The sequence below is a fragment of the Copadichromis virginalis genome, linkage group LG11 (genome assembly GCF_057382275.1).
Source record: "Copadichromis virginalis isolate Kocher_CV1m ecotype Utaka linkage group LG11, C_Virginalis_male_GT1.1, whole genome shotgun sequence".
NCBI lineage: Eukaryota > Metazoa > Chordata > Actinopteri > Cichliformes > Cichlidae > Copadichromis > Copadichromis virginalis.
In genome coordinates, this window is record NC_140628.1 from 21291838 (window position 1) to 21316986 (window position 25149).

A 25149-nucleotide genomic window follows, 5' to 3' on the forward strand; every position below is an offset into this window, starting at 1 on the left:
TACTTCCTCCTTCTGAATAATAAGGAAGTAGCACAATAATGGATACTTTATTGATCCCCATGGGGAAATTACTTGTTTTTCTCTGCATTTGACCCATTCACTCAGTGAAGCAGTGGGCAGCCCACTAAGCAGGTGCCCGGGGAGCAGTGTGTAGGGACGGTACCTTGCTCAGGGGTACCTCAGGGTAGCCGTTAAGTGGATTCGAACCGCCGACCTTCCGATCATGGGGCGACCACTTTACCTACTGAGCTATCCCTGCCCCATGTCAGTAAACTTCACAATTGTCAGACGGTCTGATATAAAGAAGCAGCTACTGTAATTTTAAACAATAGCTATGACATAACTCTGGTTACATAAACACCAAACAAACAGTTTTCATGCCACAGAGTTTTATTCACAAAACCAGATGGAGACACATTTAAAACTTGCCTCTCCTTTTTGTCTGAAGTGAAACGCCGTCCTGTCTTCTCTAAGAATTTATTTTAGGGAATAATTATAAATATAGAGCCTGGTGTATGAAAAATAATGAATGTATCATTTTGGTACAGTTTGTGATCTAAAATAGAAATCTGTATCTGTTCTCGACAACAGTAGTGCAGTAGCAACATTTCGTATTTCCGTTGTAATACTTTCATGCAAAACAAATCTCATTGGGCAGTCGAAGGCATCGAGATAATGTCCAGCGTCAATATTAAATATGATGCATGCAGTTTCAACACAATCACCATGCATCGGCAAATAAATGAAAGCATAGTGTAAAGTGCCATGAAAGAGTATTTGCCCTATTCCTGATTTCTTAGTTTTAGTATTCCTCAGACTTAAATGTTTCAAACCATCAAACAAATTTCAATATTATAAAATTAGGAAAAGATAACCAGAGTAAATACAAAATGCAGTTTAAAAATAATGATTTCATTTACTAAAAGCCATCCGTACCTACCCAGCCGTATTTGAAAAATTAATTGGCTCCTAAGCAAAGTAGCTGTTTGTGCCACCCTTGGCAGCAGGACTTGAAATTAAGCATTTGTGATAGCTAGCAATGAGTCTTTCACATTGCTATTAAGGAATTCTGGCCCACTCTTCTTTGCAGAATAGTTTTTATTCAGACAGATTGTAGAGTTAGGATGCATGAAGAAAGCATCTCAATTGGATTTCAATTTTTTATTTTTTTTTTGGAGCCATTGGACTTGCTGGCGTGTTTTGGGTCACTGTCCTGCATTGTCTTTAGAGCACAAACTGATGGCTGGACATTCTCCTCCAGGGTTTACCAGAAGAATTCATGGTTCAGTCGGTTACAGCAAGTCGTCCAGGTCCTGAAGCAGAAAGCACCTCCGGACCATCACACTACCACCACCATGTTTGACTGTTGGCATGATGTGTTCTTTTCCTGAAATGATGGTTAGTTTTATGTCAGGTGTAATGGGACTCAAACCTTTTAAAAAAGTTCAACTTTTGCTTCATCAGTCCACAGAGTTTTGACAAATGTGAGCTCAGCTATGTCCTCTTCCTGGTCAGCAGTGGTGTACTCCTTGGAGTTCTCCCAAGGATGTCATTTTTGTTTAGTTTCTTTCTTATTGTTGAATAATGAACTCTGACCTGAAGTGAAGCAAGTGAGGCAAGTGAGGCCTGCGGTTCTTTAGATGCAGTTCTGGGTTCTTTGGAGTAATTTTGTTAGGAAGGTTCACCACTGTTCCAAGTTTTCTCAATTTGTGGATAGTGCTGTCCTTACCGCTGTGGTTCACTGGAGTCCTAAAGCTTTAGAAATGGCTTTGTAACCCTTTCCAGACTGATAGATATCAGTGACTTTGTTTCTCAGCTGTTGCTTTTTGAGGACTTTTAACCTACTTCACTTTGTCAAATAGGTTCCATTTAAGTGATTCCTTGATTCAACAGGTCTGGTAATCAGTTCTGGGTTTAGCTCATGAAACTGGACTCAGCTTTTTTCTTTTATATGAAAACGCGGTTAATCAAATTATTTTCATGATTTTCATTATTTTCAATGAGGCAGGCCATGACTTCACATAGATTAGGTTTGGCTAGCTTTTTTCCTTAATAAATGAAGTCATCATTTATCATTTCTTTGATTATCTGAAACATGTAAGTGTGACAAAAATACACAAAGCTTAGAAATCAGTAAGGGGGAAAATACTTTTCATGGCACCGTATATACTGTATGTACACAATCTGCTTTATGAAACTTCCAGTTGGATATTTTTCCATATTTTATATGTACAACACCGAAATCTTGTAAAGGCCATAGTACGGGCACTGAGGAGTCTTCTTTTTTAGCGAGAGTAAGACAAACTCATCCCACTGTGTGTAGTTTAAAGACAGTAAACAATAAAATTAGTAGCATACAGTTGGGGCACATGTAAAGAGAAAGTAGATCTAACACTGAACTGAACACATGGACATGGACTTATAGGCATTCATGTATTTTTCTCAATCAAGTGAGCATTCATTAAACATTTTATGAGACTGGAAATTAAACTATCCCACTGCAATAAATTATTTTAAGACCCATTAAATAACTACCTAACCATGATATAACACAGACTCACACACACAGAGAGACACGTGCATACAACAAGCCAGCAGACTTTAAATTTTAACCCTGACCTCTTGTTTGAGTCTTTGACGCATATCTGCCTGTTTTCCCCCAGAAAATACACGTGTTGCACACAACAAGCGGCTGGCCAAACAGTTCAATTAACCCACAAACACTGAAAATTACACCATATAGCCAAAGACTTGCAACTGAGGTACCACAGCCTTATCCAGAACACAATCATGCTCCAGTAAACATTCATAATGGCAATTTATATGATTTGTCACAGTGATTCTTTTTTGTTTTGTAAAGGCATTCCAATAGTTTTGGGATTTCTAACACAGTTCCCATTAAAAATATTATAATATTAAGAGACCTTCTTTGGTTTCTTATTCATCCTTCATTCTTATTCAATTCTCATTCATCCCATGACAAGCTCTCAGTTACATCTGAGAGCTGAGGGAGGTCTGAGGGAGTCTGACCAGTAGGGATAAAGCTCAGTCCTGAGTTTAACGTAGTGCTTGGGACACCTAGCAGATGAAAGCTGCTTTTCATTTACCAATAGTGGGTAGTGCATTTCTCATCAAATCAGAGGACATTTGAATGTTTTCAACTTAATGCAAAGCTTGCCAAACACTTAGCTTATTTTACTTCTTTCCTGCAGATGCTATGTTTCCATCTCCTTGTTTTCTCTGCATCTTTGATCCTAACTGCACTTTGACCCAAACACTGAGTTTTCGACTGGCTTCGCAGTTTCTCTAGACTCTAGGTTTTCATTGTTTTCTCCATCTTCTTCACCTGACTCAGTGTTCTGACCTGATTCTGTACTCTGATTAGACACCGAAGCTCTGCGTGTCTGCTGATAGGATGAGCAGAGATCCTGCCATTTCTTTCGATTGGCATCGATGCCATCCATCATTGGCTGTAACTTTCTGTTGAGTTTCAGCAGTGCCTGGAGAGAAAGAATGATATTAATAGTTTAATTACTATTACCTTTTCATAAGACCTAAATGCTTAACTTAAATCATAAAGGGTTGTCTGACCTGGTAAAGAGGTTTACAGATCCCATCAATCCATTCAAGCTGTAAGGCAGGTAGTTCATCTTTGCGATTGCGGTCAAAGATTGCCTAGAGAGAGATCTAGTTATATTAAGAAAATTGTGGAAAATTGTGTGACTGACTTTTAAAGCTTCCTTACTTACTGCTGGGATTAACTTAAGCTCTGACCTCTCCCTATCACCTTGCTCGAAGAATTCACTTGTAACCAGCTCTGCAACCTGTGCAGATCGAGGGAAACAAATTAGTTAACTCTAAAAATGATGTACCAGTTTGCTGTTAATAATGGCTTAAACGTACTTTGTTATTTTGTCCTTATTTTAATTTAAATTAAATGAGAAGAACAATTATCTTTCTATTAGTATGGTACTATTATGGGTCATGCTAACGCATCACATGCATTATTTTAGAAAAAAAAAACCACATGCACAGGACTGTAAACTAAGCTTTGGAAATATAATTTGGTTGTGTATAAAAAAAAATCAAATGAGTGTTTGTGTCCAAGTAAAATTAAGTAAATGGATTAGTGAGCTAATTTAATTTAATGAGAAAGCTCTAGGAAACATGCATCCTTGACCTAGATAGAACAACTGTATGGGTCAAGGATGCAAAAAAAAACTTTTTAAATGGCCTTTAGGAAGTGCCCTTATGCTCTTTTTGGAAAAGTCCCAAAGAAACTGAAGCGATGTTTGTGGCACTACCTTAGATGGATTTTTTAATCTAATCTATCCTCCAGTGTCCTGTACCTGTAACATATTCATGACATGGATATATTATAAGAATCCTCTTAATATAGCCATGGCTCAGGGCCACTAGGAAGCAAGTGCATATTCCGGAGTGTATGGAAAAGACCTTCTTTGGTTGTATTCCAATTATGTACTTCTTAGCATATATTGGGGGAAAAAAGAAGATGTATCACAATAAGGATTATTATAAATGCAGCTTCTAACAATATCACAATGCCCTGGTGTATAAGGTCATGTACACAACCTAGCATCCTTTCCGGCCATTCGGACCCATACATAGCAAGAGCAGCTGCGTTAATAATTACTATCAGTGATTAAAACATTAGCAGCCTGGATGAAGGGATAGTGAAAGGCTCAAACCTGTTTGGATATCTTCCAGGGACGAGTGACTGCACCCAGATCGCATGCTGTCATCAACATAGACCTGTTGATGACATTAAAGCTCATTTCCATCTCTTTTTTTTAAATTCAGTTATAGTTTGTGTTATTTTGATTTATTTGTATATAAATGTAGAAACCTGAGAACTTCTCTGTGTCCTTCATCAGTCCAGCTGAACTCTCCAGACAGAACATATTCAAAAAACTTGGTTCTGCGCCTTGCAATTAAAAGAGATAATCAAGGACAGAAAAAAAAGTTGAAGCACAATTTGTCCCCCTCCCCATCTTGGTAACCACCCAAGTGGAAGAGCTTTGTAATGACAAAAAAATGTGAAAATTATTGTTCAGAATATGGTAATACATCCAATAATTTATAATGATGTATGTAAGTTTACAAGTCACAAACTATTTTGGCCTTGAATGCCGTGAGGAAAAAAAAGCAACACTTACTCAAAGTGCAAAGTAAGGTCTGTGGAGAGAATAGCCTGCTTCAATAGTTGCATCATGTTGCTGTACTCTTTAGAGCTTAGGTTTGCAAAGATATTGTGACCCTGTGAAATAAAAACACAATAGCATGCAATACAGTGGGTACACACGCAAAAGCAGACGAGGATGAGTAATAGTGGCTAAAATGTCTCCTTAAATCCAATGCACCGGTAAAGTCATTGCTCACTGTCAAAAGAAGCTCCCTTTAGAAATGTTAATTAGCAGCGTGTTTGGACTTTCTCTGTCCGCTGCTAAAAGAAATCGATAAAAAAACACGGATCCCAATGATCAAACTGATTTTCACCTGAGACAAAGCAGCCTCTCGACTTTACTCGAACTCTTTAAACAGTGGCTTTCTGTTAGCCTAATGGTCTCAGTCCAACACTTTTAAATTGAATGAAGTCTGTGCATTTGTGTTTTCTGTTATTTTGAATGTGTTTTCTTGCTGAGCTGATGTTTAGTTTAATCTAAAGGGACAGAAATTGCCGACTAGCCTCAGGCCATAGCATGTATTACTGATCCACAATTGAGCTGATTAAATAACATTTCAAAAATACACCAATGTCTGTCCTTGATTTTTTTTTTTGACTCTGGTATTTTCGTTTCATATTCAAACCGCTATCTATAAGAAAATAAAGAAAAAAATATTAATTTATCTATCTAACTGACACCATATGACGTTATTTATTCAAATTAATCATCAAGATTTCATTAAGGATTAAGTAAATATTATTTTCTTTTATCAGTTGGAAGTTACAGAACCTTGAACAAGGAAAGCAAACTATTAAGATAAAAAAAAAGAAACCTCTGCAAAAACATAAGAATTACATGGAATTTATCAAAAAATAGAAAAATATTAGCCTGACCTCACTTTGCAGGATCATGACTGCATGGTTGAAGTGATGATGCTCCAGGGTGGCTGATGTCCCGTAAAGCAGGGCCAGAGCAGAACCTGTCCTGCAGGAACAACAGAGTAGTTACACTTCTCTGCATTAACAAGACACCAGTTCCAAAATCCACAGGCCTCTGTGGCGTACTTAGCTTGAAATGCATTGTTGGTGCCTCTGTGGTCTAAGTCATGGCACAAACAGCCAACCATCAGTGCCAATATCTCTGCATCTGACAGGACATCCTGGAAACTTGCTGTCTACACAATGCAAAGCAGATGGCCACATTCTTACTGAGTAATTTTAAATCTATTCTGTTTCATTTATTTTAACTAAATATTTAACGTACTTTTATAGGATATTTTGCATCAGTTAGGATAGGATAGGACATAGAAGCAACCCTAAGCAATAAGAGACCAAATCCACCACCATATGACTTCTTAGAAATACCTTGGATATACCTCTTAGAAATTTTTATATAGTTTATTCCATAGATCTATCTATTTGTGGGTATGCAAAACAACTTTACATCATTGCTTCTGTAAGATATACATCTGACTTTTTTTGCTCTATGTTAAAATTTACCGTGATCATAACGAACATGCACTGCGACACATTGAAAGCATGCCTCCAGTTATGGTATGCCACAGTTCGATAGTTCTTCCTCACAGTCAGAAGCCAGCGGCACAAAACCTACAGACAGATATACAGAAGGTATGATCATGTTTATGTATGGATGGATAAACATATTACAGGGCACATTTCATGGCCTTACCTCATAGTCAATTTTAAACTTTTGGACAACACCAAGTTCCAGAAACATCCTGAGAGAAGCCGTGATCATGGCGTCGTTGTCCAATGAAAAGTCGTTGAAGTGAAACTCATCAATGCCTAACTCACTGCTCAGGGGGATCTTGGCAGCCTTAGGGGGAGAGGACAGTGCTGTCAGTCACAGAGTGCCACTGAAGGATGACAGCATAGGCAAACAGCCTTCCGGTTTACGTTGCACCTTTATCTACTGACACATTTCACTATTTTCCTGATGTTGGTATAGTGCCTTTATGCATTATATAATGTTTTTATTTGATTAGTTCTGAGGATTACCTTCAGTCTGTCAACTTCCACCTTGGAGCAGGTAGCGTGATAGGACAACATCTGAAAAACAGAAAATAATGCAAAACACTGATGTATTAAAAAAAAAAAAACTGTCCCAGATAGTGAGGTGATGTCATGAGGGGATGGCCTAAATAACATAAGACTAGCTCTCTAATGTACACTCACTGCTAAAAAAGATAATTAATATTTACCAAGAGTGTTGATGTTTTTTTATCTGTATTCACCGTCCTATGTAATCAGATCAAAGTAAATATGTATCTGCTTTTAAAGCCAATTTGTTGCTATATTTTGGCGTCTCTAATCACAAAAAAATCCATCAGGTGATGAAAGAAACATCAAAGATTGTGTGACAGAAATACAGCTGTGTTTGTTGTCCTTGATGAAAACTGAGCAGACCTGCACGTGTATTTATCATTAATAATTTAAAAGCAACTAAAATATTTATGGTAAAGAAGAGGAATCATGTTTTCTGAGGATAATGTGACTGCTCAGGTTAGATACTGGGCACTGGAACAGAACGCAGACTGAGACACCAATGAATGTAAAGAGCCTCTGCTAAGATTAGCAGTAACAGTGGTGACACAGCATTTTTCTGGAATCGATAATTTCTCATACAGGTAGTTTGAATTCATTTTACCGTGTGTCCTAAAATATGTTTTCATTTCAGAGTAGTGTCACTGAAAATTATTATTTTTTCCCGTATATACCACATACTGTATTTCTAATACTGCTCCCAAATTGCTTAGTAATTTGTAATATCTTACAGTTTTGGAATTGTAAGATTTAGCATTAAGTTTATTGAAGTTTGCTTTTTCCCCAGAATAAATATAGACCCATTTATGAATAAGAGTTGATTGGATTATTGCTACAGCTTATATTGTTATTGATACCATTGACCATAGTATTTTACTGCAGAGATCAGAACACACTGAAAGTATTAAAGGAATCCAGCTCTGCAATAGCGCGACTCTATCTGATAGATTCCAATTTGTGTGTGTAAATGGAGAGTTACACATAAAAGTTAGTCATGGAGCTCCACAGCGTTGCATGCTGGTATCAATACTTTTAATATTTTACATGCTTCCCTTAGGCTGTATATTTAGAAGACATTACAGATATTTCCATTGCTATGCAGATGACACTCAGCTTTATTTACTCATTCACACTGTCCTGAATCTCTAAAATTAGCAATATTCTGTTTCAAAGTGATGCTGAAAAGCTACTTCATGCACTTATCTAATACTATTACTCTTGTAATTCATTATTTTCAGGGCACTCTAAAAGCTCCCTAAAAAACCTTCAGTTGATCCAAAACAAGAGTACCGACAGGGACCAGAAAGAGAGATCATATATCTCCCATATTAGTTTCTCTTCACTGGCTCACTGTTAAATTTAGAATAGAATTAAAAATAAATTTCCTTACATACAAAGTAATCAGGTAAATGTAAATAGAAGGTAGTAGTAAATATACATCAAATTACAGTACCATATTTTCCTAACAGCTCACCTTTCTATCAGGCTGCTGGCCTACTTTTTATTTGTAGAGTTTCTAAAAGTAGAATGGTAGGCAGAACCTTCAGCTTTCAGGCTCCCTTTTTCCTTCGTACTCTTATAAAATGCTTCCTTATTTAGGGTTGTGTGATTGATGGGGTTTTCTTTCTAATTTTGTTGGGTCTTTACTCTTACTTTGATGCAACTATAGTTGTGAACTTGCACTATATAAATAAAATTGATTTGAATTGATATCAGATTATACTACCCATTTGATAGACTGGTAACTTGTGTAAACCACCACTCTCCTGTGTCAACTAGAAAGGCTTCAGCTCCTCTGCAACCCTAGTTAGAGAACTGGTTAAGAAAATGGATGGATGGATTACATGGAATCATCAAAACATAAAAGAAAACATAAAGTAAAGCGCTGTACAAATACAGGCCATTTACCATAAAAGAAAACTGGCACATGACAAAAAAAAAGAAATTATTGTATAGAAAAAGATACATAAATATCTTTTATCCTCCAGAGAGACATAGAGTGATGGATAGAAGAACAGGCTTACATCCAGTGCTACAGACTGTTTAGCCCATGTCTTCTTAACTTGATTGTACATCATTGTGTTGTTGATTCCAAGGCCACAGAATATCACAAATGCCTGCACACAAACAACAGGCCAGAGGAAAAATATGAAACATGAAAAGAACCTGCGGATCTACAGTGTCACAGTGCAGACCAAACAGAAGGTTGCTAGTGTAGCTTAACCTCAAATAGCCTCTGATCTGCATCATCGAAGGTCTTCCTGTCCAGGCGGTTCAGAATTTGTGCAACCCCTGTGGAAAATATACATAAATCATGACTATAACATGAGGACTCGTTTCCAGTGAAACAAAACTGATTATTTTCTGGTTCACTTACCAATTATCTGATGAGTTCGATTCCAGATAGGAACACATAACACTGATCTGATATGAAACCCTGAAGCTTGATCTGCCTGCAAAGAGAGAAGCCATTTTTTACTTTTTTTGGGGGGGGGGGAACTGATATTCTTGCAGTGATAACAACGGTGCAAATGACTCATATTATCTGACTGTTTTTTAAATAAAAGCCTCAGATCTGATAAATACACTACACTGTGTATACCTCAGCATCAAAGCGTGGGTCCTGGCACACATCACTGATGTTAACAGGCAGTCCTGTTGAAGCCACCAGCTCAGCAATACTGTTATTGATTAGCCAGTCAGAACAGGATAACTTCTCCATGCTGATGTGGGCACTATTACAAAGAGGAAGCAACAGTCAAACATTAATATACAGAAACACTGACTACAAATTTTATCACAGTGAAATGCAAGTCTTCTTTTAATGTTAATCATATTTGTGTTTATTGTAATTCTGCAGTAGTGATCTATGAGCAAAATCTCCTTAACCTGATGTCACGGTCCACATTGCACAAAGGAGACATGAGTTCAAATGTCTTTGAGAACTTCACAACCTATGAGAAAAATCATATATCACTGCAATCAGAAATAAAGTCATTCAGCAAATTAAAAAAAAAAAGGTTATAATGACTTTGGTTTAGTTATACACTGAAAATCAAGCAGCAGATGAATCTGTGAGGAAATGGGAAAAGAAAGGTCTCACAGGTGAGTCAATGTCCTCCAGAAGAAGCACAGAGCAACGTTCACACTGCAGCAGAGTCAGCGCTCGCTGCATGATCTTCCTGACAATCTTTTCCAGGTCGGTCTGTTCCTCAAACAGGTCATTGACCACCTCCAGCAAAGCCTGTAGCAGCAACAATAAACACCGTAACTTCATTTGTTCATTACACAAACATATTTCCACATTCCTGATAGAATATCACGCTGCTGAAGTTAATGTAAGCCTAACTTGTGAAAGGCAAGCATACAGCATGTTAATGTGTTTTGGAGTGATTATTGTGTTCAGTTATGTTTTTGTAAAAGCACAGTTTAAAACTTCTCACCCTGCTCCTTTCATACTCCTTGCGAGACTCTGAAAACAACTTAGCATTGGAAATCGATATTCCACAGAATGGTAGATACATCTGCAGCACCTGAATGAAAACACAAAAAAGTGGAGAAAGGCATGCACAATGTCTGCATGACATAAAGCCGAATAAGAGAACCAGAAAGAGTAAATGCGCATACAAAGATCATGATGGAGTCAGCTGCTTCTCAGTGCAAATTTCTCTCAAATAGATTTGCTGTTAATGAAGTACTGATTCAGAGAAAGAGACTTAGTAAGACATCAAAGGCCTTAAAATGTCTGGACAAGCTGCCGGATGAAGCTTTTTCTCCTCCCTATTTTTACAGTCTTTGTTGCTGAAAAATAGTTTCTGAGGTTGCTCTGCCAAAGTTATATTTAGTGCTTTGTTTTATATACACTTGAAAAAGAAGCTTAAATCTCTCACAGCTTCTTTGAAGTTGAGCGTTAGAGCATACTATACGGATTCACAATGCATTTATTTCCACAAGTTTTTTCTGCCACCTTGTGGATGAATTTGTCAGTGCAACTGGTCTGCACGCAGAAGCAAACTTGTGATTTTTACAAACTGCAAATATCAGCATTGATGCAGTTTTTTGTCTTTGTTTTGTTTTTACCAAACCCTCCAATCTCCAGGATGTACGAAATATTATTGTCTCGTCAGCAAACTCTGAGAATTAAATTGTACTCATAAGCAGCGGAGCCGTAAATGAAGCTATAACACACATATATTCTAGTAAGCCCATTTCAACTGGAACAGGGAGCAACTGAAAGTAACACTTTTCTTACTGTGTGTATGCACAGGCGAACGTATTTAATGCTCCACGCTTGAGTAAAAGCTTGACCTCTTCTCTTCCATTTTCTTGTGTTTTGATTCCAAGGGAACACTTTACCCCTCTCCGCAGCCATTAAGATGCAAATTACAAACAATATTTCCAGTTGCATGGCAAGTGTTAGTGTTGGGTGGTGGGGTAGACGATGCACCAGTTAAATTTAACTCCCTCGTTAAATGCCCTTAATGGCGCGATAAGTAATATTGAAGAAGATGAATATGAATGTGAAGCCCGCTGGTACGACAGGCGAATGATTTTCTTCTCTTCAGCATAACAGAGCCTCACCTTCTCGTCATCCTCAGTAAATGGGGTGCCGATTGGATTTTTGTTAATAGCTTGTACAACACCTATGACTTCTCCATCACTGTTGCAGATGGCCATACAGAGGATGGACTGAGTCTTGTACCCGGTCAGCTTGTCAATCTCATCACTGAAGCGGTGATCCTGGAATTGTGGTTATATAAACATACAGGCTATTACATATTTATTGACTGGAGTCCACATTAAAAAACACACACACACACATCCCAGCTCTACATTCCTTCACCATATGCGCGTTTGTCTCGTAAAGCCTATGATAAAGCATCCGCAGCGTTTAGGTCTGACTCTTGGGCTTGTAAATTTGAGTCTCTGTTGATTGAAACTGTTTTTACTATAAGCAGAGAGACTCTTGTACCCCTCACTGGCACGTACCTATGCTGCTGGAGTAGTAGATCGCATGTTTCCTTAGTTTCCCAAGCAGCCCAGGGCGATGATATAATGATGTGGTGCTCAAGTCTAGCATATAATACCAGATTTAGTTTGTGGGGGGGAAAAATATAGTGATTGGTTTTCCTTTTCTTTGACTATTGTATTTTTTGTATCCAAAAGAACCTGCATTTGGTATTCGGAACGACGTGCGCAGTTGAAGTTCTGAGGAGTAGGATAGTTTTGCCAACACCTGAATACCTCTGCTGGCAAAAACCAAAACAAAAAAGTCCCATTACTTTGAAAAAGACACACATTTGTGGATGCTTTTAACTTGGGAATGCAGCTGAAGGTGGACCTGAAACCTGATGTGTATTGCAGAAATTTTTCTTTTACTACTACAAAACTCGGGTCCAATACCCGACATCATCATGTACTGATATCCGCCAGCTTAAATGGACGCACATAAATTAAGAATACAAATTCTATTGATCATAACGGTGTACACTTTACCTCATATGCGTTTGAGATGTTTACAGTCTCCCCGTGCTCTGCCACATATCCAATGATACCTTTCCCCCATGGCACTTGCACTTCATTGGAGTTAAGAGTGCTAGATGATGGTCTGACTGTAGTGCCTGAATGCACATCAAAGAACTTGGAAACCAGAGTCCTCTTGTGAGGGGGTCCTTCAACGAGGAAAAGCGAACACCTGTCTGCATCCACAAGAATGCAGACATTGATCAGGATTTTATAACTCAGATTTGTTAAGTCCAACTCGTTGGAGATATCTTTCACGAGCTCTAAGAAAAACTCCCTCTCGTTGGTTTCTTTAAGTCTGTATTTATAGTCAATGGCGCTGGATGCGTACTGAGGCACATTGACCCTGGACTCCAGCAGGGCGCTCAGGATGTGCGCGGTAGTGGGAGGCAGTGAACTGGCTTTACGCAGGAGCGCACGGCGCCTCATGCTGGACTGGGACTCGTGTTCGCTCAAACTCACGTGCTCGTCGTATGTCCAGTGTGCAGTGGTGGCTTTGGACCGAGCAAAGTTCCGTCGCAGCTCCATGTGGGACGATCTGCGCCGGAGTCCGTCAGCACTGGTCGGCCACAGTGGGTCCATGGCAGCGCCCCGCTTCTCCTCGACAGAGGACACTTTCGACGGCTGATGCTCCTTCAACCACCTGCTAACCTGGTCACATTTGGCTTTCCGAACGAGATACTCCTCGAACAGATCCGGGTGGCAATCCAAAAACGCCTCTATATCCGAGAAGTCAAACGCTGTCATAGTGAAAGCAGCTGTGAAGACCAAATGAGATTCTTAAATGTAACAGAGCAGGAGTTAGATGGGAGTGAGGGAGTGAGGCAGCTACATTCGAGCTTCACAGAGAAGTGATGAGCTCAAAACATTTTTATATGCATTCCTAGTATGACCCAGTATAGTTCCCCTTGTTCTCCCCCAAAATACAGGCAGCAGAAGTGGTCAAATAAATTCACTTTTCACAAGAGACGAGCTACAGCTGTCCGTCAAACGAGAGATTGAGCTGTTTCTCTGGGGATTTCTGTGGAATAGTATGCAGAGGTGTGGAAAAACACAGCGCCTATTCTCCCCAGCAATAAAAAACAGAAAAAAGAAAAAACAACTGCAGGGCAGTGTCTTTAGTGCCTCTCTTTATTCTGTACCACCAGAGACACTCAGCTCACCATAAAGTCAGTGATGTTTCAGTTACATTTACAGGAAAAACGCTGTTTTTAATGTACATTTAAATAATGAAGCTGTTTGAACAGATGGCCAAAGTAAACATGCACATTGTATTTTAAATGTGATGGATGGATGGATGGATGGATGGATAGATAGATAGATAGATAGATAGATAGATAGATAGATAGATAGATAGATAGATAGATAGATAGATAGATAGATAGATAGATAGATAGATAGATAGATAGATAGATAGATAGATAGATAGATAGATAGATAGATAGATAGATAGATAGATAGATAGATAGATAGATAGATAGATAGATAGATAGATAGATAGATAGAGCTCTGACTTGCTTTATGAACAGCTCTGAATAACTCAAGGGCACTTGCCTCCCAGCTAACAGAATGTGACTGAATAGTTGGAGAATGAAATGAAAACATTTAAATAAAATCTGTTAATTTACCACATTTTTCCCCAAGCAACTCTATGCAAATGAGGAAAAAATGGTGTAATTTTATTTAAAACTATTTTCATTGTACTGACAAATGCACCTATGTTACCTTGGAGTCTCACGCACACACACACACACATGCACACAAGCCCACACACTGTGCTCTGTGATTGTGAAATGTGTGTGTGTGTGTGTGTGTGTGTGTGTGTGTGTGTGTGTGTGTGTGTGTGTGTGTGTGTGTGTGTGTGTGTGTGTGTGTTTCCTGAAACATGAAATTAAAGAAAAATTCTCCCGAGCTGTGAGCTTTGAAGTGTGAGTTCACAGGTTCATCTTTTTTTCTTTCATCCTTAGCTCACATGAAAGAAACATCATGGATGTCTTCATAAGTCCTTTCAGAAAGCTTATAGTCCGCCAACAAGACAAGGACGGATTTGTAACTGGGCACTGAAGACGAGTGCAAGAGTCAGTGTGTGTGTGTCTGTCTTTCAACCATCAACACATTCTCTTTTTTCAGCAGTTAGAAAGTAACATTTTTATTTATTTAGTTTTGTCGTTTTGCCTCTGTACACCACTAAATCTGATTTTAAGTCATTATCCATTTCCCACCGTGAAGTGTTGTTTGAGCAGGGAATATAGCCCTGTGCACTTCTCATTTAATCAGCAGCCACATCATCAATAAACACCAGTGATCCGGTTCCACTGGCAGCCATATATGCACATGTCACCATGTTTGTCAAACCATTAGCTTTTTCTTTCCTTCTCCATACTTCTCTTCTCCCATTATTCTAGTACAGTTTAGTCTTTGTTTCATTTGTCAGATAATGCAGCCTCCTTTATCTGGTTTTTGGCAAAGTCTAACTTTTTACTGAGTGTAAACAGTGGTTTGCATCTTGCTGTAAACCAATCTCTGTGTTTCCATTCATGAAGGCATTTCTTGGTTGCAGACTTCCTCGCTTTTAACTTTGAACATTTTTAACTTTGTTAGATGTTATTAAGTTTTCTGGCTGTAATTCTAAGACCTTATCTGTTTGCACTGAAGCTGAATTTTGTTTGTGTCTGATTGTGCTGTGTTTGCAGGGTAAGATAGCTTAATAAAATTGCTAAAAGCAATATTACTACAACATAATTGGCACCGCAAAGCTGATGAGAACTGACAGTCTTTAGCTTCACTTGTGGCTTTCAGAGGTTAGAAGGTGAAGTTTAATTTCTGCTCTCTTTTAACAGGTTTTGACCAGTGAGGTTATTTTTTTGTGAAGTCAGTCTTTTTCTGACAAAGTTGTATTTTTACTCAGTTGTATAAAGCATTTGTATTCTATTTTTATCCTATTGTATATTTTATTCTATTTATTCTACTGTATATAGTATTTTATTTTATTCTATTCTGTACAGTTGTGTACAGTATTTTATTCCTATTGTATTCTAATTTTTGCTATATAACTTTTGCACTGTCCACTTCCTGCTATGACAAAACAAATTTCCCACGTGTGGGACTAATAAAGGTTATCTTATCTTATCTTATCTTATCTTATCTTATCTTATCAACAAATGTCACATGATGACAGTGGTGAGCTAATTTTTCACAATGTGTCTGAAGTTCTTGGCATGAGAGCTACAGATAAGGCTGGTTTCCTGTTGTTGTTGCAAATCATCCACTAACTGTCAACTTCCATCTGCACAATAACCTAATATTAGGGAAAGCACTGCAGCTGCACATTTATAATGCAGCAGCGGGAACTATAATCCGGAGAGAGAGCGGCAGCTCTGCTGGGCCAGAGCAGGGTAATTGGTTACTGGACTTAGCTTATGCTGCTTGATAGGACTTGCATGTTTTGCTGAGACTTTGGACAAGGTCTCTTGAGAATCCCAATTAAAAAGCAGAATGCAGAATGGGTCTTGTGAGTTAACAAACAAGGTTTGCTGCTTGGAAAGCAGTCCAAATCGCGTTCAATAAAAGGCAGCCGCACGCATTGATTGAAAAACTGGTATTTTAATGCAATTTTCAGGTTTCTGGATTTAGTGTATCTTCAATAAACTTCTTACTACTAGGCATAAAAAAGACCCTGCATGAATAATAGAGTGTTTGCAGTGGTTCAAACCATTTTTGTTGTTTTATTTGAGAGTTGGTCTGGTCTGGAAAGGTCTCTCCCATAATTTTCACATATTAAGCAAATCTGGATCCAGTAACATCTGAATGGGAATCTAATGCTGTGGCCTTTTGGTCACTGTGCATAAAGGCAGAGCATATCACAGCAGCTTTAAATGTAATATGCCTATGTTTTGTAGTTACTTATTTAGCCATAAATATTTTATGTTACATAATAAAGAAACATTTTCAGGGGGTTTAATATCATAAATCTTGTTTTCAAATTAAAAACGAATGTAATTGTTTTGGGGACAAGTGTGAAAAGGAAAATTGAAGGATGATATCAATTTGATATCATTACACATGAAAGAGCTGGCTCAGCAGGAATAAAAGTTTTTCAATCACCTTTATTTCTTTAACAGGAAGTAAGTGCAGGAATTTACAAGGAAATACCACGTATATGGTAAAACAGCAGTGTGTACAATTCTAACAAGGCTGGCAGTCAATATTTGGTATAATCCAAACACAGCCTGGACTCTCTTAGGCAAAGTTTCATGTCATTTCTTTAAAGTCTTCAGAAATAGTTCCCCAGGCTTCTTGAAGGACATTCAAAGCTCCTCTTGGATGTTGGCTGCTTTTTTGTTTTGTTCTCTGTCAAAATGATCCCACACTGCTTCAATAATGTTGAGGTCTGAGCTCTGGGGAGGCCTTTCCATGACTCACAGTTTAATTGTGTGTTATTCCATCCTGGTATGCTTTTATTGCATTAACAGTGTGTTTGGCATCATTGTCATATTGAAAAAAGAAGCTGTTGCATAGTGGATGAAAATCTGTCTGTACTTTTCTGTGTTCATAATTCCATCAATTCCATCAAGTCCCCAACAACACTTCCTGAAATATTTCCCCAAACCATGATGGAGCCTCCACTGTGTTTTGTACACAGTCACTGTGGTATCGCTCTCCTGATCTCCTCTGTACATATTGATAACAATTTAAACTTGAATCAAATCTTGATCCATCTAACCATCAAACTGGTTGACACAAATTTTCTGTGCAGTTCTTGTGTAATCTGACATACCTGAGTCTTTCCTTAAGAAAGCTTAATGACAGCCTCCCTTCCACTGAGCCCATTTCTTATGAGACAGTAGTTGAACCTAGTGAACAGTAGGTGGATCAAGGGCCAAATGCATCACTCAGATCCTGCCTGAGTCTTTGCTGGATATTTTTTTCCTATTCCTTAAGGACATGAGATTCAGATACTGTTGCCTGTTATGTGTAGACATAACACTGGTTAATCCCCTCAGTGACTGAATAGGTCTGTGTTTAATGGCTTAATTTAACAATTAGACATTCCTCTGAAAACAATCAGGTACAAGGACTGGACTAAAAGTAAGTGAAAAAGCAGCTAATGTCCAAAGAAAAATTTTGAAAGAACTTTAGAGGTTTTCTCCAAAGCACTATCACTCAATAAAACTTAAAAAATAAATAAATAAATAAATAAAAAAAATACAAGAAACTATGAGGCGCAGTTTGTAAAGTGAAACATGGAAAGTGAAAACAGGAAACTAAATATTTGGTTTCCTGTAACATTTAGATTTAACATTTAGATTTAAATATAACATTTAGATTTAACTTTTAAAATTGTGTTTTAAATATGAAAAGTTACAAACATTTTACTAAATGTTGTAAAAAATGACTCGGGAAAAATCATGTTTTTGTAAGGTTTTGAGCTAAATGTGGAAAAATGTTGCTGTTAATTTCAGCATGTTTCACTTTACAAACGACGCCCCACACGTGTTACTTTTTGGCATGCCAACACTTACATTTGATGGACAGTTTGGGGGCATTCACTAATGCACATAATCTGGATCTATTTCAGTCCTTGTGTTGCGCAGGAATGAAATACGACTCCTGCAACCCAACACCAGTCGCACAGCTTGTATCTGGTGTCGGTGTGTGCTAGTCAGAGCCAGCTTCATTTTCTTTGCACCCATTCACTGAGCTGTGAATGCGTAATATTATCAGATCCACACTGGATGACTGGATGATGGGCGTTCTCAGCAGTGATTGTAAGTAATATTAGTAAATCAGCCAAGACTTGATTTTTGAACAATAAGAACTGTAAAAATTACATCGCACTGGTCTTAGAGTAGTCAGTGTTTAGTTAGGTTAGTTTTACAGTTGCTTTTAAGTGACATCAGTACTACACACAGTGGGCTGGATTGGGTGTCGCTCACTCTGACCCTATTGTTTGTAACACTGTCACTCTGCCTGTCCCAGGAATTCAAACCCACCTCTTTGGTCAAAAGCAAAGAGGAGATCCTCCTGTTCAGTCAAAAAAAAGGCTTTAAAATGTTCACCTTTATTTGAAACAAGACATTTGTGTGTTTATCACAGACAGATACTCGGAACTTCTCTGGACTTCCTTTATACCACTGTCCAGGTAAGTTAATATTACGAAAATAGTAATTTATATTAATTAATGATTAAACAGCAAGTATACTCTAGAAGATTAGTCGCTGTATATATAAAATACTGCACAAAAGTCTTAGGCCGCCCCTCACTTAATGTTTTTCTATGAAAATGGGAAATAGATCCAATGATATTTTTATTTCTTTAAGTAGCTGTCCAGGCTTCTTTGAGATTCAAAGCCTTTCTTTGGATGTTAGCTACTTTTTGTCCCATGGTTTGCAGATGGCTGGAAATTATCACTCCATAAGACCTGTTGCCAGGTTGTTGTTTTTTTCTTTTTTTCTTTTCTTTTTCAGGGGAGTTATTGTAGAATTTGCCGTACCTCAGCCTTCTTCTCCTTGTTTCCCTTCCTTAAGGAGGGCTTCTTGACAGCCACACTTCCACTGAGATCATTTCAGGACAGTAAACAGATCAACCGAAAGGCCAGATGCATCTCTCCGGTCCTGTTTCAGGGCTTTCATGGATTTTTTCCCTTTTGCTTAAGGACCTAACTTGCAGATCCTGTTCATCTGATGTAGATTTTTTTTTTTTTTTTTGGGGGGGGGGGGGGGGGGGGGAATCCCCTAGTGTTACTGCTGGCACTTTTCATAGATTCATCTAAAGACATAGAAACAAATGATAGCTACTAGCAATAAAGTGCCTAAAGATGCAATTAAGTAATAGGTTCTTTGCTAAATCGTCTTGTCTATGCTTTCTGACTATCCAGAGAAGTGAAACATTAGATTTTCCTAATAAGCAACAACATAATTTTTTGTAAAAAAAAAAAAAAAAAAAAAACTTTTACATTTTTTTCTAAAATATGTGTGTTTTCTTGCTTTTATGACAGATGGTCTAATAAATTTGTTAAGTACTGTGTCTCAAGCTAAACTTGTGTGCAATTACAAACATCGCCTCTTTGTCCTTCTATACTAGTGGGGGGTTTTAGGGCTTTATCCTTCCTTCACATTCACTGATTATGAGTCAGGTCTTCAGCAGCCACATGGAGCCTTCACTCACCAGTGGATTCAGGGCTGATTTAAATAGACATTATCCCTGCGGTTATGGAGGAACCATACCTGGGTGAGTGTGATGCTGGCTTCATTATGAGACAGTCTTAGAATTTATAATGTAATATATCAAATGTAGTATAATTATATAATTATTTCACCTTCACAGGAGTATCACCAATCAACGCTGTAACAGCAGTGATGGCAGAAACAAAAGTCATGTTCGACTTAATGACCAACTGTAAGTAGCTGCTGATTTTATATAAATATTATAATCAAAAACTTCCTCTTCCTGTGTTTGTGGTGATACATAATAACAGTGATGGTGGGTTTTTTTGTGTGTTTTTTTTACCAGAATACCAAAACCAACGGACATAAATATAGCGTGAGTACTCTTTCCATAATGATAAACTGATTTGTTTTTGCACAGAGTTCGACCCTTTCTTGTCTTTGTGCCTTTCATAGGGAGAAAATGATAAAGATTGCCATCCCAAAAGAGCATCCCTATTCATCGCACATCTCTCGTTTTGCAATGTTCCCATCCTTCCACTCACCAGATGACCCACATACAGGAGTCAGAGCTGCGTCTCAATCTTTCCTCAACCTCAGTATCCCAAATAGTGCACCTGATATCACTCTGCTAAGCAAAACTAAAGGTGTGATATTCTGATAAAAGGGAGTGGTAGAATGGTTAGGTCTTTAAGATGCTTCTTTTTTCACACCTAGGTGCTCCATATAGACTTGAGAGCTTAGAAACACCACTGAAAACAAGGAAGAAGGCTGTTATGTGGACAGGAGAACATGGCTTTTTTGATGTGAGTGATGAAATATCAGTGACTTCACAGTTTCACTGACGTTAATCGAAGCATAAAGTGTCTTCCTCCTTCCACCAGCATGCAAAACCAGCGAAGGGAGAGAGCCAGGTTTTCTACCCCACTCCCCCAAAGATGGTGCTGCCCAACCTGAAACTTCGAGACTGGGATTTGACGCTATCGGAGAGGACAAGCAACATCCTGAAAAACATGGAGAAGACCCTTTGGGTCACTTCCTACCAAATGCACTACACAGGTAAGAAGTGAAAATACTGAAAAATAAATCCTTGTTAAACAGAAAGTATCAAAAGTATTCAGTTCATCAGTTTTATCTATCAGGACATATCTTAATGACCTTGTAGTACCATATCACCCTATTAGAGCACTTCGCTCTCGCTCTGCAGGCCTACTTGTTGTTCCTAGAGTATTTAAAAGTAGAATGGGAGGGAGAGCCTTCAGTTTTCAGGCCCCTCTTCTGTGGAACCAGCTTCCAGTTTGGATTCGGGAGACAGACACTATCTCTACTTTTAAGATTAGGCTTAAAACTTTCCTTTTTGCTAAAGCATATAGTTAGGGCTGGACCAGGTGACCCTGAATCCTCCCTTAGTTACTCTGCAAGAGACGTAGGCTGCCGGGGGATTCCCATGATGCATTGAGTTTTTCCTTTCCAGTCACCTTTCTCACTCACTATGTGTTAACAGACCTCTCTGCATTGAATCATATCTGTTATTAACCTCTGTCTCTCTTCCACAGCATGTCTTTTATCCTGTCTTCTTTCTCTCACCCCAACCGGTCGCAGCAGATGGCCCCGCCCCTCCCTGACCCTGGTTCTGCTGGAGGTTTCTTCCTGTTAAAAGGGAGTTTTTCCTTCCCACTGTCGCCTAAGTGCTTGCTCATAGGGGGTCATATGATTGTTGGGTTTTTCTCTGTATCTATTATTGTACGATCTACTGTGCAATAAAAAGCACCTTGAGGTAACTGTTGTGATTTGGCGCTATATAAATAAAATTGAATTGAATTGAATTGATGAAAAATCTTTGTATCTTGTATTTAGCAGGTTCTAAATTATTCACATACAGCACATGAAATATTACACCGTGCTGTTATATATTTAACCAAAAAAAAGCCAAAATGCAGAAGCAATGAGGGGAGAAACTAAGTACACCCTGTGGTTCAGTATCTGGTCAAGCACCTTTTAGCAACAGTACCTTGAAGTAATCATTTCTTTATGATTTTATCTCTCGCATCATTGTAGAGGAATCTTGGCCAAGTCTTCTTTACAATGTTGCATCAGTTAATCTGAGATTTTTGAAATTTCGTTTATACACAGCTATCTTAATGTCATGCCACAGCATTTCAATTAGGTTGAGGTCCAAATCAGCAGCCTTCCACCACTGGACCCAACAGTTGGTTTGATGTGTTCTTTTTAGAGAGATGAGGCTTTCATACTTGTTCAATCTTTCTGTTTCTCTGAGATCATTGTTGATGTCTTTTCTCACTGAGAAACACACACCTGAATGCTCCAGACCAGCAAACTGACAGGACTCGCAGAGGTTCTCACACTTACTGATGATCAATCAGTTGTTATTGTATTTTGTGCAGTAATCCAAAATCTGACATTAATGTGAAATCTTGTTTTAAGGATCAGGGCCAGCAAATCCTTTTATGACAGATGATTTCAAGGAAAAAATGACTAACTTTGCTGGGATTAATTCACACACGTCAAACCTGGTAAAAGCCATTGCATTTATTATACGGTAGCATTAACAGACCAGAACACTAATAAGTCTAATTATTTTCCCTGCAGCAAGAAAGGTCGCATCCTGTGTTTGTTCCTTCTAAAGCAAGGCAAGGATGTAGAAAAAGACTGGGGAGCAATGTCAGGAGGAGCAGCTGCAGTCCCACTGCTGCTGAACTCCAAAATACATCTCCAACTCTAAACCAAAGCACTGCCTCGCCTGCTGTGAACCAACCACAAGAGATCACAGCTATGCGTAATGAGGCACCAGATCTGAACCAAATGGGTCATACTCAATCAAAGTGCAGCACTAACTCCACAAAGGCACAGCAGACTGAGCTGTCCCAGGAGGTCTTACGCAAGCAGCAAGCTCAGTGCAAATGCTCTGCGCATAAGGGCAGAAAGAGGGAAAACTGCAAAGTCCAGTTTGACAATGTCATGCAAGGATCCCCGTCACAGAGCAACCAAGAGGCTAACGCTGCCCAGATCACAAACACAGAGCAACTCTGGGACCTGTCCAACCGCCTACATCCCCAAGGAGGGATAGAAGTCAACAGAGAGGAAAGCATCTGTGTAAAGGATGTGCTAAATGACAAAAAACTTTTTAAAGTTGGAAGAAATATACCCAGCTGTAGTCCACTACTTGAAGACAAAGACCAGACGGGCAGGGAATCACATCCCAAATTGTTACCAGGAGCAGAGGACAGAGAGCGGCTACATGGCAACTCTAATCCGTGCATCATGCCACGCTCTCCTGTCCTGCCAGGCAGTTCTTCCATTGGGACTGTGGGTAAATCAGGTGCAGCCCTGACCCTATTAGACCTTCAACATTCATTCAGCAAGTCAGAGGCTCATCGCAAGTTCAACAGCTCCATCACTCATGCCGCTGTGAACCTTAGAGACAACGTAGTCTGTGGGAAAAAACACAACTTCTATGGGATTAACTGCTACTACATCCATGGATGACCTTCCATCCAGCCATTTTTCCCACTTGCCCAATTCAGAATTGCAAGGATGGATGGAGTTGTTCCCAGCTGTCAGAGGAGAAATGGCATGGTACACCCTGGACAGTTTACCACTCTCACATTTACACCTACAGCCAATTAACCTAACCACATACACGTTTTTGGACTGTGGGAGGAAGCCTGAGGACGGGGAGAGCATACAAACTCCACACAGGAAGGCCCTGTCCAGCTGGTGGATTGAAACCCAGGGCCTTTGTGCTGTGAGGCAACAGTACTAACCACTGCAGCTCCCATATGGCCTTATAAACATAATTGTAATATCTCAGTAAAGCAATAGCAGTTCTAATAACCTGAATCCTGAAAGTAACTTAGTATTAAAATTTAAATGACTGCATGTATTTAACATTACTTAAGTGTGACTTTTCATAACCAAAGATGCAGTGGACAGTTTTTCAGAAGCATTATTGCACCTATAGAGCAATTTATCACAGGTTTCAATATAGGTTATTGTTACATAACACCCACATTAAAGACTTCTTGGCACAACTAAAAATGGACTTTCATGGACTGACCATAAGGAATACAGCCTATTTTGTGCAATCCCTCATATGACTATAGTCACATTTAAAGTTTCTCTGTAATTGTATAAGAATGCAATTTGTTTTTCTTTCAGACTGAAGCTAATTAGAATAAACATATTACTGCGAGCACAGTAAGTGTTTCATCCATGTCGGAAGCATTGTTAATTTGCTCTTTACTTTCCCACATTTCATTTGCATTAGAGCTCAGGATTTATTTTACAGTACTGGTCTCTTACAAGCTGTGGCTAATTGTATCAAGTAAAATAAAAGCAACAGCCTTCAAAGCTCACTTCAGTGAGTTCAGCCAGCCTGCACAGTGCACACAGAAGCAATTCAGCTGTACCAGATTCATAATGCTGCACAGATGAATACTTTAGTCTTCCCTGTAACCTTTCCAATTTTACAGAGAGAGAGAGAGAAAAATACGAGGCTGATTTTTCCAGCAAATGTAACACAGAGTGCAGAACAGAGCATTGTGCTGCCTGTGTTATGGAATCCAACTCTGTGTATTATAGGTGCCGCAGTAACCTTCCAGCGTGCCACTGTGAAAGGAAAAAAAAGGCTCTTTTGCACAAAATCTGTTGCAGTCAGGCTGACTTGTGTGAAATGATTTTTTTTATGACAGTATGTCCTTGAGGTGCAAGCCTGCAGCCTTCACTGATACAACAGCGTCTCATTCAGACTTTCACTGAAAAAGAATAATGGCTCACAAAGCAAAGTAGACATGCACAGTTTGCTGTTTAATAATGGAGACAATATCAGTTTGTCGACGGGATGGAAATAAAAATTATATGGCTTTTGTTGAGTTCTGTTTCTGTCTGCTGTCATAATTATGCAATAAGTCTATACTTAAATCACGTGAAATGACTTAAATGTATAGAAAAACGTACCTATTTACTCAACTGTTGTATGTTTGCATTTTAATCTGTTTGCAGACGCTTTGACTGTTTAACAGCACAGATGTGATTCAGCAGTGTATCCAGTAGGTGGCGGTATATGCTAACTTTTGTCGTTTGAACTTCATTTATCGCTTCTAATAACAGTTATTTAACCATTTTTGTGATATTTACTAATGTGAATAGTCAAATAAAATAAAATAAAATAAGTCAAATAAGATATTTATC

At 38.6% G+C, this 25149-nt stretch overlaps 3 protein-coding genes across 3 annotated transcripts; 2 read left to right on the top strand and 1 right to left on the bottom strand.

Moving 5' to 3' along the window:
• Positions 1-268: 268 nt before the first annotated feature.
• pde11al (phosphodiesterase 11a, like) lies at positions 269-13648 on the bottom strand. The gene is made up of 20 exons (XM_085473625.1): positions 12746-13648; positions 11831-11989; positions 10693-10782; positions 10353-10493; positions 10139-10203; positions 9852-9984; positions 9627-9702; positions 9474-9541; positions 9274-9366; positions 7205-7255; positions 6876-7022; positions 6686-6793; positions 6251-6360; positions 6080-6170; positions 5178-5278; positions 4868-4945; positions 4710-4773; positions 3750-3824; positions 3592-3675; positions 269-3500 (listed from the first exon to the last, which is right to left on the bottom strand). The coding sequence occupies exons 1-20, from the start codon at positions 13517-13519 to the stop codon at positions 3255-3257; spliced, it is 2754 nt and encodes a 917-aa protein (XP_085329751.1). The 5' UTR covers positions 13520-13648; the 3' UTR covers positions 269-3254.
• Positions 13649-19898: 6250 nt separating this feature from the next.
• spmip4 (sperm microtubule inner protein 4) lies at positions 19899-21638 on the top strand. Its single transcript, XM_085472685.1, has 7 exons — positions 19899-20002; positions 20099-20170; positions 20285-20314; positions 20395-20585; positions 20656-20744; positions 20823-20997; positions 21495-21638. The coding sequence occupies exons 1-7, from the start codon at positions 19899-19901 to the stop codon at positions 21593-21595; spliced, it is 762 nt and encodes a 253-aa protein (XP_085328811.1). The 3' UTR covers positions 21596-21638.
• A 768-nt stretch (positions 21639-22406) lies between these two features.
• Positions 22407-23472, top strand: LOC146698497 (uncharacterized). Its single transcript, XM_085472684.1, has 2 exons — positions 22407-22472; positions 22549-23472. The coding sequence occupies exons 1-2, from the start codon at positions 22407-22409 to the stop codon at positions 23443-23445; spliced, it is 963 nt and encodes a 320-aa protein (XP_085328810.1). The 3' UTR covers positions 23446-23472.
• Positions 23473-25149: the final 1677 nt, after the last annotated feature.